Source organism: Raphanus sativus, chromosome 2, assembly GCF_000801105.2.
Source record: "Raphanus sativus cultivar WK10039 chromosome 2, ASM80110v3, whole genome shotgun sequence".
In the NCBI taxonomy this organism is placed as follows: Eukaryota; Viridiplantae; Streptophyta; class Magnoliopsida; order Brassicales; family Brassicaceae; genus Raphanus; species Raphanus sativus.
This window is the reverse complement of record NC_079512.1, coordinates 36369900-36384118: the sequence shown is the minus strand read 5'-3', so window position 1 is coordinate 36384118 and position 14219 is coordinate 36369900. Positions and strand designations below refer to the sequence as shown.

Sequence of the window (14219 nt, the reverse complement as noted above, 5' to 3'; positions counted from 1 at the left end):
CATATATATGTTGTTTTAGGTATTAATGTAATTAACTCTAACTCTCCTAAATAAAATCTATCATGATGTGTGAGGCAATAAACGAACCATACGTACCAGTTGGACGTAAGTTAGATTTATAATTCTCGCACTAGCCAATCTAGCTAACTACTTTTGATTAGTTCCGCCAAAATATACATCTTTTTAAACACTAATTCAATATACGAAGCAGATATATGTAGCATAGCTGAAGCCAAGACGAAGTCATACATAAAAGATGATTCAACTATATATATCCTAGTCATCACGGCTCCAAATCATAATGGACCAGACCCTGTTCAACCTATAAAAATGACCCTAATTTAACATGTACTTACATATTTTACTACAAATATATCAACAATCTATATTCAGACTTATATACTAAAACTAATAATATGGTTATAAATATATCATAGATAAATCTTAATATGTTGACAAAAAAAAATCTTAATATTTTATTTTACTTTTCCCAACTAGTACTGTTTTAAGTATATTATCTGAACTTAACTGCTTTCAAATACTATGATTTTCACCATCACAATATAAAAGAGATTAGTCAACGTAAATTAAATTTGGACCTAACTCATACGTTACCTGTTGAATATGGTAAACTGGCATTAAAAGCAGATGCTCATAAGTCTGTACGAAATTAATCTAGAAAAATCTATGACGAAAACGAAAAAAGAAGATTCGGAAAATCTGAACACATTTTAAAGAAAAATGTTCTTAAAGTAATCACAAATAAAGCATAATTTTATTGACATGAAAAGCAAAAAAAAAAAAAAAGTAATGCCATTATAACATTTTGATTAGTTCATGGAATATTTTGTTTTTGTTCAAACCAATTCATGGAATATTTATAGCAAGTTCTTAACCAAAGTCGCAAGTGGTAAACCTGTGCGAGAGACTGTAGTGTCATGCTCTTTGGCAGTTTCCGTCGAGCATCGCGAGGAAAAAAAATAAAAAATAAAAAAACTGTCGCGAAAACAATAAAAGTTTCTCTTTTTCTCTTTTCGATTTCCTTTTTTTCTGTTAATCTTCTGGCCTAATCTTACTTTTTTTATCTTTCTTAATTTCTGGGTATCTCTCTCTCTCTCTCTCTCTCTCTCTGGAGAAACGAAACTCACACCGTTTCGATTCTTCCGTCAAAGCTCTCTCTTTTTTTTTTGCCGCCGGATCAACTCTTCCCCGGCGACCCAACACAGCAAAACCTCTTACCTCAACTTGATCTCTTTCATCTGCGTTGTCCCCAGTTTATAAAAAGTCACTCCCTTTCAAAGGTTGTTCGGAAGTTTCTGTATCTGGGTTTGGTTTTGTTTGTTTCTTCTCGGAAGTGTTTATATTGCTAAACTAGTTTCTGTGTTTGGTTTGATTTATCTAAACTCCGGCTAAGAAAAAAAAGTGATAAAGTTTCCATTTTTATCAGGAACAAAGTTTGGAACCTTAATTGCTTTTTTTTTTTAACTAACAATGGCGGAACCTGCTGGTGGTGTGGCACGAGGGATTCAAAGCCTAATATCTGCAAGGAACTCTCTAAAATCGAGTCTAGAGAAGTCTAAAGCCATCGGTTTAGCTCTAGAGAAAACCTCTCCTAGGTTCGATGAGATTGAGCAGAGACTACCCTCTCTCGAAGCCGCGGTGAGGCCGATACGAGCAGACAGAGAAGCTCTCGTTGCTGTCGGCGGACACATTAACCGAGCCGTTGGTCCCGCAGCTACCATCCTCAAGGTGTTCGACGCGGTTCACGGACTCGAGAAGTCTTTGCTATCAGATCCCAAGAACGACCTCTCCAGCTATCTCTCGGTCCTGAAGCGGTTAGAGGAAGCGTTGAGGTTTCTCGGGGAGAACTGTGGGTTAGCTATCCAGTGGTTGGAGGATATCGTTGAGTATTTGGAGGATCACAGTGTTGCTGACGAGAAGTATCTCTCGAGTTTGAAGAAGTCTTTGAGAGGGCTTAGAGAGTTTCAACAAGACAAAGCTCGTCTCGACGGTGGGCTTAAGGATGCTGCTTTAGACAAGCTGGAGAACGAGTTCAGGAGGCTGTTGCAGGACAACAGCGTCCCGCTTCCGATGGCGTCTTCATCGTTAGGTGATCAACCTTGCATTGCACCGTCTCAGCTGCCTGTGACTGTGATCCACAAACTGCAAGCTATCCTCGGGAGGCTCAGAGCGAACAACAGACTCGACAAGTGCGTCTCGGTGTACGTGGAAGTGAGGAGCTCTAACGTTAGAGCTAGTCTTCAAGCGCTTGACCTGGACTACCTAGACATATCTGTCAACGAGTTCAACGACGTGCAGAGCATAGAAGGTTACATATCTCAGTGGGGGAACCATTTGGAGTTTGCTGTTAAGCATCTGTTCGAAGCAGAGTTCAAGCTCTGCAACGATGTCTTCGAGAGGTTCGGTTCCAATGTCTGGATGGATTGCTTCTCCAAGATCGCTGCTCAAGCCGGGATGCTCGCGTTTCTACGGTTCGGTAAAACCGTTACCGATAGCAAGACGGATCCTATCAAGCTTCTGAAGCTGCTAGACATCTTCACTTCGCTAAACAAGCTGAGAGCAGACTTCAACCGTCTCTTCGGCGGACAAGCTTGTGTTGAGATCCAAAACTACACGAGAGATCTCATCAAGAAGCTGATAGATGGTGCAGCGGAGATCTTCTGGGAGCTTCTGGTTCAGGTAGAGATTCAGAAGCAGATCCCTCCGCCTAGCGACGGTGGTGTCCCTAGGCTGGTCAGTTTCGTGACTGACTACTGTAATAAACTTATAGGAGATAAGTACAAGTCGACGCTCACTCAGGTTCTGCTTATACACAAAAGCTGGAGGTCAGAGAGGTTCCAAGAGAACCAGCTTACGGTTGAGGTGCTGAGGATAATCAAAATGATTGAGCAGAACATGGACGCGTGGATGAAAGCGTATCCGGATCAAACGCTTGCTCATTTCTTCGGTATGAACAACCACTGGCACCTATACAAGAACTTAAAAGGCACGAGGATAGGAGATAAGCTGGGAGACTCGTGGCTGAAGGAGCATGATCAGTACAAAGAGTATTACGCCACCGTCTTCCTTAGAGACAGCTGGGGTAAGCTCCCTAGCCATCTGAGCAGAGAAGGGCTTATACTATTCTCAGGTGGACACGCCACGGCTCGTGATCTCGTCAAGAAGAGGCTCAAGTCTTTCAACGACGCGTTCGAGGAGATGTATAAGAAGCAGTCCGCGTGGGTCGTACCTGAGAAAGATCTGAGGGATAGGGTTTGTCAGCAGATTGTTCAGGCGGTTGTACCGGTTTACAGAAGCTATATGCAGAACTACGGGCCGTTGGTTGAGAAAGACGCGAGTTCGAGCAAGTACGTGAGATACACTGTGGTGGCTTTGGAGAAGATGCTGAGCTCTCTTTACGTACCTAGGCCTATGAGATATGGGAGTTTTAAAGGAACACCGCCGAGTGAGAAACTCAAGAGCGATGTTGACCTCAGACGTACTACTTCCGCTGTTGTCTGATTTGAATGTTTGTGATCGTAATTGTGTCTGCTCTTCTTCAGTGGAGAAGCAAGATGTGTACTCCTTTTTTTATACGTATATAAATACTGTCAGATCAGGTATAGTTTCATTTATCTCATAAGATGTCATGTTAGGGGGGGGTTAAGATTATTCTATTTAATGTTATAACCAGAAGATCAGCATGTTTTCTTGTGTTCTTTAGTTGTTGTACTTCATTTGTGATCGTTTATGGATTTTCAGATCAGCATCACCGAACCATTTTTAGAGCCAAGAGTATAAAGCTTTTTGCGAATCAGAGTATCTAGCGTTCTCTCACTCTTTGATTGAAACTAGAGTAAAAAAAAGGAACTACAATAATACTCCTTGACTAGTAAAGTAACCCATAGACTGAGTTGTAATCCGTAGCAATATCTTATATGCAACTACATTGGGATTTCTCTACTACATTGTTGTTGTTTTTTATTTTTCTCTACTACATTGTTCATACATTAATACACACTTATTTCTTTTTTCTTTTTACACTTATTTCTCTTATACAAGACAAGAGTATAAAGCTTTTTGCGACAACTCTCAATGCTCATCAATGGTGTATAACAGGAACAAGTAGAAGAGGTTGTTTCTTGACAACGGTAAGATTACCAGCTTCTTCCATATCAATATCTGCTTCACTAACCATCCCTTCAGGCAATGCCCAATCAAAGAAGTAAAGCAAACTCAACAGTCCTAGTTCCACGGAAGCAACCCCCATTGACATTCCAGGACAACTCCTTCTGCCAGAACCAAACGGCAACAGCTCAAAGTGCTGTCCTCTGAAATCCACGCAACTGTTAGCAAACCGTTCAGGTATGAACTCCTCAGGGTCGGTCCAGCGCTTGGGGTCACGTCCAATGGCCCATACGTTGAGTTGGATTTGTGTTTTGGGAGGTATATCGTAGCCGTTGATCTTGACGTGAGACATTGTTACTCTAGGAAGTAGTAATGGAGCTGCTGGGTGTAACCTAAAAGTTTCCTTGATTATGAGCTTTAGGTAACCAACTTTGTCAATGTCTTCTTCAGTGATCTTCCCCTTGTTGGGCCCTAGGGTGGTTCGTATCTCATCTTGTGCCTTTTTCATCACTCCAGGGTTTCTAACGAGTTCAGTCATGGCCCATATCATGGTTATAGCTCCTGTATCTACCCCTGCAAGAAATATGTTCTGACAAACACACAAATACATTTAACACACATATAACCTAAGTCGGTGTCTGCATTTGTATGTAATCTTTTTTTTTTCTGTTTTTGGTAACGTAAAAGTCACGTAAAATTAAGATGCAAGAAAAATGAATGATCAACACCTATATAGTGGCCTGGTCCTAGTAGTTGGTTTTAAAATCCATTTTACTACTATTACTTAACATTCACATGGTGGAGACTGTACAAAGATTACTAATTAATTATATAATATAACACATGAAGCAAGATTTGAGATTCTTTACCATGAGGACTGCTTTGATATTATCAATGGTGAGCTGGAAATAATCTTTCTTCCCTTGTTTGTGCATCATATCCAACAAGAGTGCAACAATATCCGCCTGAGAATCAATACCTTTCTTTCCAGCTGCTCCTGTCTTCAAGTGGTCATCAATCACATGCTGGTAAAAGGCATCAAGATCTTCAAACACTTTGTTTATCCTCTTGTGTACTCCAAACAACCAGTCAAAGAATCTCCCAAGTCCACCGGGGAAAACGTCAGAGCAAGTGAAAGTACCAAGAGCTAACAATGCCTCACTTACAAGTTCTTCGATTCTATCTTGTTCAATCACGAAGCCACTCTCGTTGAAGTTCTGCCCTAAGGCTACTCTACAAATGATGCTTGCGGTTAAGGAGAAAAGGGTTTTGCTTAGATCAACAGGAGTGTGTTGTTCCAAAGCCGATTCTGAAACCTTTTTCACCATGAATCTAACTTCTTCCTCTCTGATGTTCTTGAAAGATTGAATCTTCTTAAGGCTGAACAGCTCGATGACAGCTAGCTTCCGCATCTCTCGCCAATACTCCCCGTACTGCGCGAAGCTGATGTCTTTGAAACCGTATGAGAGTTTCCCCGTGGAGACAGTCTTTGGTCTGTTGCAGCATTCGAGGTCATGTGTTCTTAGAACTTCCTCAGCTGCTTCACTCGAGGAGATGACAACCGTTGGAACAAAGCCGAGACGAACAAGTACCACGGGTCCGTATTTGATGGAGAGGTGGTGAAAGCAACGGTGTGGGAGTCCTGCGAGTTGGTGCAAGTTTCCGATGATGGGAAGAGTTGGAGGACTTGGAAGATGATTCAATGTTTTGTTTTCTTTAATCTTTCTCATGAAAGAGATTAACGTGAGAAGCAAGAAAACCCATGAGAAACAGAGAAAGATAGACATTTTTTTCCTTGCTCTTCTAGGAGAGATGAGCTTAAGGTTAGTCTTTATATCAATTATTATATAGGTAAGATAATGTGGTTTTGTGGCACGAAAAATTATGTGGATTTAAACCAGTGTACCTCCATCACTGAAAGCAAGATTATGAGCCTGTGACAACTGACAACTATGACAATAGTACTAGTGATGATGAAAATAGTAAGCTTGCATAGACAGTAGTTAAACTTTCCAAATAAAGTGCGGTTTGTGGATTTAAATCATACTATGTAAATTCATAGTAACATGCAGGACTGTCAACGTTCAGACTCTTCCACCGTCCCAACTCCCACGTGCATGTTTTCCTATTAGTTTGTTGTAGCGGCAAGAGCATGGAGATAAAGTGTACAAAACCAGAACACTTGTAACTCTGAAACGTCCAGCTAAGGTCCGATCGAGAGCCAACCAATCTGGTTGTCACCACGACACCACGTCAGTTTTGACGTGTCAAAAACGCCAAAGTCGCCGTCAGCGTCCTCCACTCGGGGTATGTATACGTACCAATGATTTTAAATAATTTCTTATACGGAACTTATTTTTATCCTTTCCCCATCTTCTAATAATCGGTGGAATATCTATATGCTTTTTTTTCTCTCTCTCCCTCTGAAAACGAGTTCTTAACCTGCGCGCCGCATCGCCGATTGATGACAGCTGATCAGCCTGCCTGGCGGAGAAATAAAGGTCAAAGAAGGGGAACGCAAACGACATTAAACAGCTGAGCCTAGGACCAAAAGCCATGTAGCTTCGAGACGATCGATAAAAAGTATTTCATGAAAATCATGGTTTACTCTCCCCCATCAAACGACATTATAGAACGAAATACATTACAGATAAACTTATTTCTTATACAAGACAAGAGTATAAAGCTTTTTGTGACAGCTCAATGCTCATCAGTGATATAGAACAGGAACAAGTAGAAGAGGTTGTTTCTTGACAACGGTAAGAGTACCAGCTTCTTCCATATCAATGTCTGCTTCACTAACCATCCCTTCAGGCAACTCCCAATCAAAGAAGTAAAGCAAACTCAACAGTCCTAGTTCCACGGAAGCAACCCCCATTGGCATCCCAGGACAACTCCTCCTACCAGAACCAAACGGCAACAGCTCAAAGTGTTGTCCTCTGAAATCTACAGAACTGTTAGCAAACCGTTCAGGGATGAACTCTTCAGGGTCGGTCCAACACTTGGGGTCACGTCCAATGGCCCATACGTTGAGTTGGATTTGTGTATTGGGAGCTACATCGTAGCCGTTGATCTTGACGTGAGACATTGTTTCTCTAGGGAGTAGTAATGGAACTGCTGGGTGTAACCTAAACGTTTCCTTGATTATGTGCTTCAAGTAACCAACTTTGTCAATGTCTTCTTCAGTGATCTTCTCCTTGCTGGGCCCTAGGGTGGTTCGTATCTCTTCTTGTGCCTTTCTCATCACCTTTGGGTTTCTAACGAGTTCAGTCATGGCCCATATCATGGTTACGGCTCCTGTATCTACCCCTGCAAGAAATATGTCCTGACAAACACACATACATAAACACATATAAGCATAAGGTTTTTAATCAAGTCAGTGTTTGCATTTTTATGTGATCTTTATTGTTTTTGGTAACGTAAAAGGTCAGGTAAAATCAAACGCAACTGAATGATCAAGACCTAAGAACATGATTAATGAGAATTCTTAAATTTCACTAAAAACCCCATCCCTAAGAAGCTCCGTTAATCATGGTCTAATAATTGTTGTATTGTGGTCTTGTCCTAGTAGTTGATTTTAAAATTCATTTTATGTGGCCGGCTCGGAAAATTTGAAAACCTGAATTTTTTTCAACTAAATTTTCTTTTCTACAAATTTAGGAAGTTTGTTTACCATGGTTTAGAGACGACCCTGTTACTACGACCCAAAATTTATACTGATCCTAAGATATACACTCACTTACATAGAAGTTTTAGAAAAAATATTTATTTCACAATAATTTTTATATGTTTCTATGAAGTTTTGCTTAATTAATAACAAGAACCTGTAAACTTTTAAAAACTAACTGAATTCATTGAAATACTATTGGCTTAAAGAATCAAAAACCGATATTTTGTTTTGTTAATATGTGTGAAAACATCATAATATAATATGAAGCAAGATTTGAGATTCTTTACCATGAGGACTGCTTTGATATTACTAATGTTGAGCTGGAAATAATCTTTCTTCCCTTGTTTGTGCATCATATCCAACAAGAGTGCAACAATATCCACCTGAGAATCAATACCTTTCTTTCCAGCTGCTCCTGTCTTCAAGTGGTCATCAATGACATGCTGGTAAAAGGCATCAAGCTCTTCAAACACTTTGTTTATACTCTTGTGTCCTCCAGACAACCAATCCAAGAATCTCCCAAGCCCACCGGGGAAAACGTCAGAGCAAGTGATGGTACCAAGAGCTACCAATGCATCACGTACAAGTTCTTCAATTCTATCTTGTTCAATCACGAAGCCACTCTCGTTGAAGTTCTGTCCTAAGGCAACTCTACAAATGATGCTTGCGGTTAAGGAGAAAAAGGCTTTGTTTAGATCAACAGGAGTGTGTTCCAAAGCTGATTCTGAAACCTTTTTCACCATGAACCCAACCTCTTCCTCTCTGATGTTCTTGAAAGACTGAACCTTCTTAAGGCTGAAAAGCTCGATGACAGCGAGCTTTCGCATCTCTCGCCAGTACTCGCCGTACTGCGAGAAGCTGATGTCTTTGAAACCGTATGAGAGTTTCCCAGTGGCGACAGTCTTTGGCCTGTTGCAGCACCCAAGGTCATGTATTCTAAGAACTTCTTCAGCTGCTTCACTCGAGGAGATGACAACCGTTGGAACAGAGCCGAGATGAAGAAGTACCACTGGTCCGTACTTGATGGAGAGGTGATGAAAACATCGGTGAAGTAGTCCCGCGAGTTGATGCAAGTTTCCGATGATGGGAAGACTTGGAGGACTCGGAGGAAGATTCAATGTTTTAGGTTCTTTAAACTTTCTCGCGAAATAGATAAATGAGACAAACGTGAGAAGCAAGAAAACCCATAAGGAGCAGAGAAAGAAGATAGTCATTTTTTTCTTGGGGGGGGGGGATGAGCTTAGCTTAGTCTTTGTACCAATTATTATAGGTAAGAGACTAGGAAATAGATAACGTTGACGTTCAAAAACAAGTGGCTTTGTGGCACACAACGTTTTGTGGATTTAAACACATGTAACCTCATCGTTGAAACAGGATTACAAGCCTATAATTGAGAGTACTCCACGTGCAAGATTTTAAGCTGGTTTTGTTTGTCTTGTTGCAGGACGAGCAGAGAGAGATGACAAACCGGAAGATTGTGGCTATCAAAACTTGTATGTTATGTTTGAAGTTGTCAATTTTTTCTACTCTTCTTTATTTTTATAGAAACTCTGTTTTCGGAGAGATTTGCTTAAGCTTGTCTTTGTATCAATTATTATATGCAAAATAAGTGGTAACGTTAAGTACTTTGGGGTTTGTGGTTTGATAGTACTTTCTTGATTTAAATCAATTATCTTAAACATGCAGGACTGTCAACGTTTAGAGTTCAGACTCTTCCAGCGTCCCACGTGCACGTTTTCTTATTGGTTTGTGTCGGCGCGAGCATGGAGGAGATACAAGGGGACCATTCCGGAACGTCGTGGCTATCAATTTTTTTTTGGTGTATGTTTAAATTCGGTTTTCTATTATAAGATAATACTATTTTGGAAAGTTTTAATTATTTAATAGGATGCTAATATAGTATAATAATACTCACGGAATTTCAATAAAAAATATTTATCAAAAAAAAAAAAAAAAAATTCAATAAAAAATATATATTTTGCCTTTCCAAATATACATGTAAAAGTTGATTTTACGAAGATAATTATGTTATATCAGTTTGAAATGACGAGGGACAAAACATGTAACCTCGAGAGACTCTACTATCGTCGACAATGCATTTCATGAAAATCATGGTTTAATCTCCCCAACAAACAACATTATTGAACGAAAAGAAACATTATAAATAAAATAACAAAATCGTCAAGTACTAAAAAGAAAAAAACAGACATAACTATATGAGGAAAAATCCATCCGTACCATAGTGAACAGATTTAAACGCCAAAAGATTGCTCGAGAGAGAGACACGATCGTAGTCTAAACCTGTTAACCTTGCGCGCTACCACTCCAAGCCTGTAACAATCAATCGGTATGGTGTACCGGAAATTACAACCGGTTAAGAAGTGTGAGGATTCCACAAAATAAAAGGAGGAGAACAAGTTTTGAGCAGAATGTGAATATTCACAGCTAACCTCAGCTACTACCCTTTTGTTTGAGGGTGATTTTGTCCCCAAGACTTAGAGCAATCCCTTGCGTCTTGCTCCTTATCCTTATGTACCCACTCAATGCTCCATCAGTTTGCTTCTCGATACTCACATTCACAAGAGCATCTTCACCAAACACACTTTTTGCATATAAGTTTGCCGACAGGAACCCGCATTCTCCTTCTATTGCAGATCTGCAAACAGAGAGAGAATAATCAAAATTAGTAACAAGAGTTTCGGTCTATTATAATGGGAAATAAATAAGAATCGGAACTTACGGGGGAGTGAGACACTTCATGTTTGTGGATTTGATTATGTGGTCGAGGAATTCTCTTTCGTTCTGAATCGTGGTGTTCACAGCAACCTGACATGAAGAGCACCACTGAAATGGTTAAACACCAAACTCAAAGAAAGTTAAAAGGGTAACAGGTTCCGGTGAATTACCTTGTTTTCCCATTCGAACTCTGCCCACATGGTTCTGAAAGCCACCTCTGTGCAAACAGCAGGGGAGATATAGTCCATGATATCAATGTGTATGTCGTTGAGTACCACGACATTCCGCTCCATTACATTTGATGTCTCATAAACGATGTTCCCGAATATGACTCCAGTCTCAGTGGACGAGACCTTGATGTTTGCTTTTATCTGCATGCTCGTTCCGGGTGCCAGACTATAGTTTTGAGGACGCTCAACAAGCTTGAGATCACCCATGGTTGCTAACTCCAAGCATAGATTCTGAAGGGTTTCCTTTGTACGGTTGATAACGGTAACTTCGAGTGCGATGTCATAGTGATGGACTGTCACATATGCTTCAGCATAGACTGGATCACTGAATCCTGTGAGTTGAAGAATGCGGTTTAGTTTGTTCGCATCATTCTCTTCCTTGGTGAATTCTCCAGTTGCACGCTTAAGGTCATCTTGTACCTGGTCTTCCAGCTCAAGTTGACTCATTCCCTGAAAGAAACTAATTATCAGTAGTAATAAATAAAAATATAACCAGCCTCTATCAACTTTTGTTGTCCTTTTTTCAAGATGAGAAAATGAAAAAAAATCGGATATGAACTGAACAAGAAAGTAGACACCAAGGAATAACTCAACAGATTGCCAAGAAATTAATAAGAAGAAAATAAACAATGAAGCAAGCGATTACTTAGTAATAATATTACCTTCCGGCTCTTTAGATGGAAGAAGTCAATGAGATCATCAGGTTGAGCATTAGTTGTTTGGGCCATTGCCTTTAGTTCAGCCATCTCTCGAAGCTGTTTTTCAGAAATCATCTTGACAAAACTCTGGCGGCAGGATTCCAACCATATCTTTTTCATCTCATCATTCCTATGGCAAAGCAATTTTATGCACAAGACAATCCTCTCATATGAATCATTATCAATAGGATGTGGAGAAGCAGGAGATTGACCAAGTTGCAACATAGAAACCATGATCAACAACGCCTGTGTAACTGTCTTGTTCACTTCAGTTTTAGATGACTGAACCTCTTCCAACCTAAGAACAAGTTTAGTCAGTGTGCAAGCAACTACTGCTCCTAGGAAAAAGTCACCAGTTAAAAGCAGCGCTCTCAAATTTCCAGAAGCTAATGATCCCTGAACAACTGTTGGTGAGGAAAATGTGGTTTCAGAGGCTGCGCTTTGGGTAGCGTAAGTTCCATCAGCAAGAATCACAGGTTTTCTAGAGGACACCATGGCGGAAGAAGTTGGCTGAATCTTCTTCGATGCCTCAGTTGGCTCAGATTCCTCAGAAACAGAGTAAAACGGTAACTCCCCAAGGCATTGTGTAATGGTGGAAATGCCACTCTCAACTTCCGAAAGTGATAGACAATACTCCCCAATAATCCAAAGTGCACAAGGGCAGACCTTTCCTGCGCGGATCTGATAGAACGTGTCTAGCAACCTGGTTATAATTGAAACTCTCAGCTTGGGATTCGTTTCTATTATCTCTCGGACAAATGAAATCACGTCAAGTGCTGAAGCCACATTGCTATCTCCCAAGAAATCCATTAGAAGATGGACCACTGTGCTTGCAACTTCGGGGAACATAACTGCACAAGCATGGATTGCTTGAATAAGCATTTGCCTGTACTCTCCATTCTTCTCAAGCTCCCCACTTTGTGTTTTCACAACTTCTTTCTTCAACATTTGAACGACCTCATTGATATTATGATGAGTAATCAAGTCAAGGGCAATGTCAAGTGTCTTCCTACGGATATCAAGGTTCGGGCTTGAGAGTGCTCTGAGCACATCTATTATCAACTCAACCATGATATCTCTGTGCAATGACTTAAGCTCACTCAACCGATCGAGCAAAATAAGCTTCACATTGTTGTCACTCTGAGAGAGAAGAAGTTGACAGTAAGTGTTGGCAGCAGCCCTAATGGCAGTAGGGGCGGATGAGAGAGAAACAAGCGTCCCAGCACATTCATAGATAACTGCAGAGGAAGTGGCACTCAACAGAGAAATTATAATCTTAATGTATTTCCCCTTCTCTGATGGTTTAGTCTTACACACACTTCGAATCAACTCCAGCACCACCATCTGAAGCGATTCATTCCAGTCTGAAACCTTGTCAACATTGCTCAGAAGATAATTCACAGCTCGTTCTTCAGCACAGGTAAAGAGCATTAGAAATGCATTTCTCTTGGCCGACGGATCTTGCTCTGTTGACAGAACTTTCTCGATCATTTCAGGTGCATCCACGAAGAGCTGGTCGCCATTTGGAAGCTTATAAATCGACATGATGGCCAGAATTGCATTCCTACGAACAAACGGATGGCGGTGCTCCAGATTTTGCAACACTGATGGAGTCAAAGGCTCCACGATCTCAGTCTCCTTCAACCGGCAGAGAAACCTCAGCGTCACTCCGCGAATGTACTCATTAGGATGCATAAGGTTGTTCCGAAGATTCTGGCATATCAAAATCATCTCAGGCAGCACCTTCCCCCTAGAATCCGTCTTTTCAATCAGCTCCAGATACAGCAGCAGAAGCTTTTGGATGGTGTGGTCCTCAGAAGGCAGCACATATCTTATGATCGTTATGAAAAGCTGCGGAATGGTCTCACCGTTCAGCAAAAGCATAACGGCCTTCTTCATGGCATCAACTTTGGCTTCCACATCATTTCCTTCGAGAGCTTCTTTAATCTCCTTGGCAACTGCAGGAGTCCCTTTGTCATAGTGTACAAGCAAGGTGCTGGATTTGTCCATCTTTTACGGTCCTGCACAAAAAGCGAAATGAAGAAAACTTAATTTTTGAAAAAGGTGCCTATGATTAACATCTCTTTTTCACCAATCCATGAATTATAAGCAAACATCACAATTACAGAAGAAAATTCGGCAATGTCGAAAGATGCAAAACGTAGACAAAATGTAAATCCTCAGATCCAGCAATGAACATGGCTATACCACAACTACAATCAAACCGTCAAGATAAATCGTTAAAGCTTTGCATCAATTAAAAAAAAAAAAAAATCAAAATGCCATCTCTATAAGCTTTTAGCTCCCTAGATTTGAAGAGCCGCTATCGAATCTAGTTCGTAGTCTCACTCAAACCTAGGCTCCTAACGGAATCAGATCGAGATCAAACAAAAGGACGCCGAGGCAATGTAGATATACACAAAGGAAAACGCAAACGAGGATCGATCTCTACAAAATTTGAAACCATGTGTCGAAAGTTTAGCAGAGAGATGAACGAACCTCAGAGGCGTGAGATCGAGGAGAGAAGGAGGAGATCAACGGAGGTAGAAAGCTTTTGATCCAATAGAGATTTTGGATCTCAAACAGTCGCAGCACAAAGTGAGATAGAGAAAAAAATTATTTATTGGTGGGATTCGTCTTGTGTTTACTCGTCGAAACGAAGAACGGGAGGAGCGAGTCAACCTTAAGGGCCCATTAATTAAAAGCCCAGTCCAATAGAAGTTAAAGCAATTGTAATTTCTAATCCTGGTTAATATC

General features: G+C 40.6%; 4 protein-coding genes across 5 annotated transcripts; 1 reads left to right on the top strand and 3 right to left on the bottom strand.

Annotated features, from left to right (window-relative positions):
* Positions 1-1066: 1066 nt before the first annotated feature.
* On the top strand, positions 1067-3772 carry LOC108843353 (exocyst complex component EXO70A1). The gene has a single exon (XM_018616534.2). It carries the CDS (start codon positions 1492-1494, stop codon positions 3520-3522), a length of 2031 nt encoding a protein of 676 aa, XP_018472036.1. The 5' UTR covers positions 1067-1491; the 3' UTR covers positions 3523-3772.
* A 129-nt stretch (positions 3773-3901) lies between these two features.
* LOC108843354 (cytochrome P450 71B2-like) lies at positions 3902-6046 on the bottom strand. Of its 2 annotated transcripts, XM_018616536.2 has the most exons (3): positions 5554-5634; positions 4998-5483; positions 3902-4717 (listed from the first exon to the last, which is right to left on the bottom strand). In XM_018616536.2, the coding sequence occupies exons 1-3, from the start codon at positions 5632-5634 to the stop codon at positions 4103-4105; spliced, it is 1182 nt and encodes a 393-aa protein (XP_018472038.1). In that variant the 3' UTR covers positions 3902-4102. The 2 variants fall into 2 exon arrangements, with proteins under 2 accessions (XP_018472038.1, XP_018472037.1); XM_018616535.2 differs by having other exon boundaries at positions 4998-6046.
* A 666-nt stretch (positions 6047-6712) lies between these two features.
* LOC108829338 (cytochrome P450 71B2) lies at positions 6713-9050 on the bottom strand. Its single transcript, XM_018603003.2, has 2 exons — positions 8086-9050; positions 6713-7453 (listed from the first exon to the last, which is right to left on the bottom strand). Exons 1-2 carry the CDS (start codon positions 9010-9012, stop codon positions 6839-6841), a joined length of 1542 nt encoding a protein of 513 aa, XP_018458505.1. The 5' UTR covers positions 9013-9050; the 3' UTR covers positions 6713-6838.
* Positions 9051-9880: 830 nt separating this feature from the next.
* On the bottom strand, positions 9881-14116 carry LOC108842459 (coatomer subunit beta-1). Its single transcript, XM_018615378.2, has 6 exons — positions 13962-14116; positions 11427-13483; positions 10705-11214; positions 10539-10624; positions 10249-10454; positions 9881-10129 (listed from the first exon to the last, which is right to left on the bottom strand). Exons 2-5 carry the CDS (start codon positions 13470-13472, stop codon positions 10250-10252), a joined length of 2847 nt encoding a protein of 948 aa, XP_018470880.1. The 5' UTR covers positions 13473-13483; positions 13962-14116; the 3' UTR covers positions 9881-10129; position 10249.
* Between the last annotated feature and the right edge of the window lie 103 nt (positions 14117-14219).

Excerpts from the sequence above, each read along its gene's own strand:
- LOC108842459 (XM_018615378.2), bottom strand. The coding sequence starts at position 13,472 with ATGGACAAATCCAGCACCTTGCTTGTACACTATGACAAAGGGACTCCT. Across the intron at positions 11,215-11,426 it reads TCCATCTAAAGAGCCGGAAG|GGAATGAGTCAACTTGAGCT; the intron begins GTAATATTATTA and ends AGTTTCTTTCAG. Across the intron at positions 10,625-10,704 it reads AGTTCGAATGGGAAAACAAG|GTTGCTGTGAACACCACGAT; the intron begins GTAATTCACCGG and ends TCTTCATGTCAG.
- LOC108843354 (XM_018616535.2), bottom strand. The coding sequence starts at position 5,915 with ATGTCTATCTTTCTCTGTTTCTCATGGGTTTTCTTGCTTCTCACGTTA. Across the intron at positions 4,718-4,997 it reads ATATCAAAGCAGTCCTCATG|AACATATTTCTTGCAGGGGT; the intron begins GTAAAGAATCTC and ends TGTGTTTGTCAG.
- LOC108829338 (XM_018603003.2), bottom strand. The coding sequence starts at position 9,012 with ATGACTATCTTCTTTCTCTGCTCCTTATGGGTTTTCTTGCTTCTCACG. Across the intron at positions 7,454-8,085 it reads ATATCAAAGCAGTCCTCATG|GACATATTTCTTGCAGGGGT; the intron begins GTAAAGAATCTC and ends TGTGTTTGTCAG.
- LOC108843353 (XM_018616534.2), top strand. The coding sequence starts at position 1,492 with ATGGCGGAACCTGCTGGTGGTGTGGCACGAGGGATTCAAAGCCTAATA.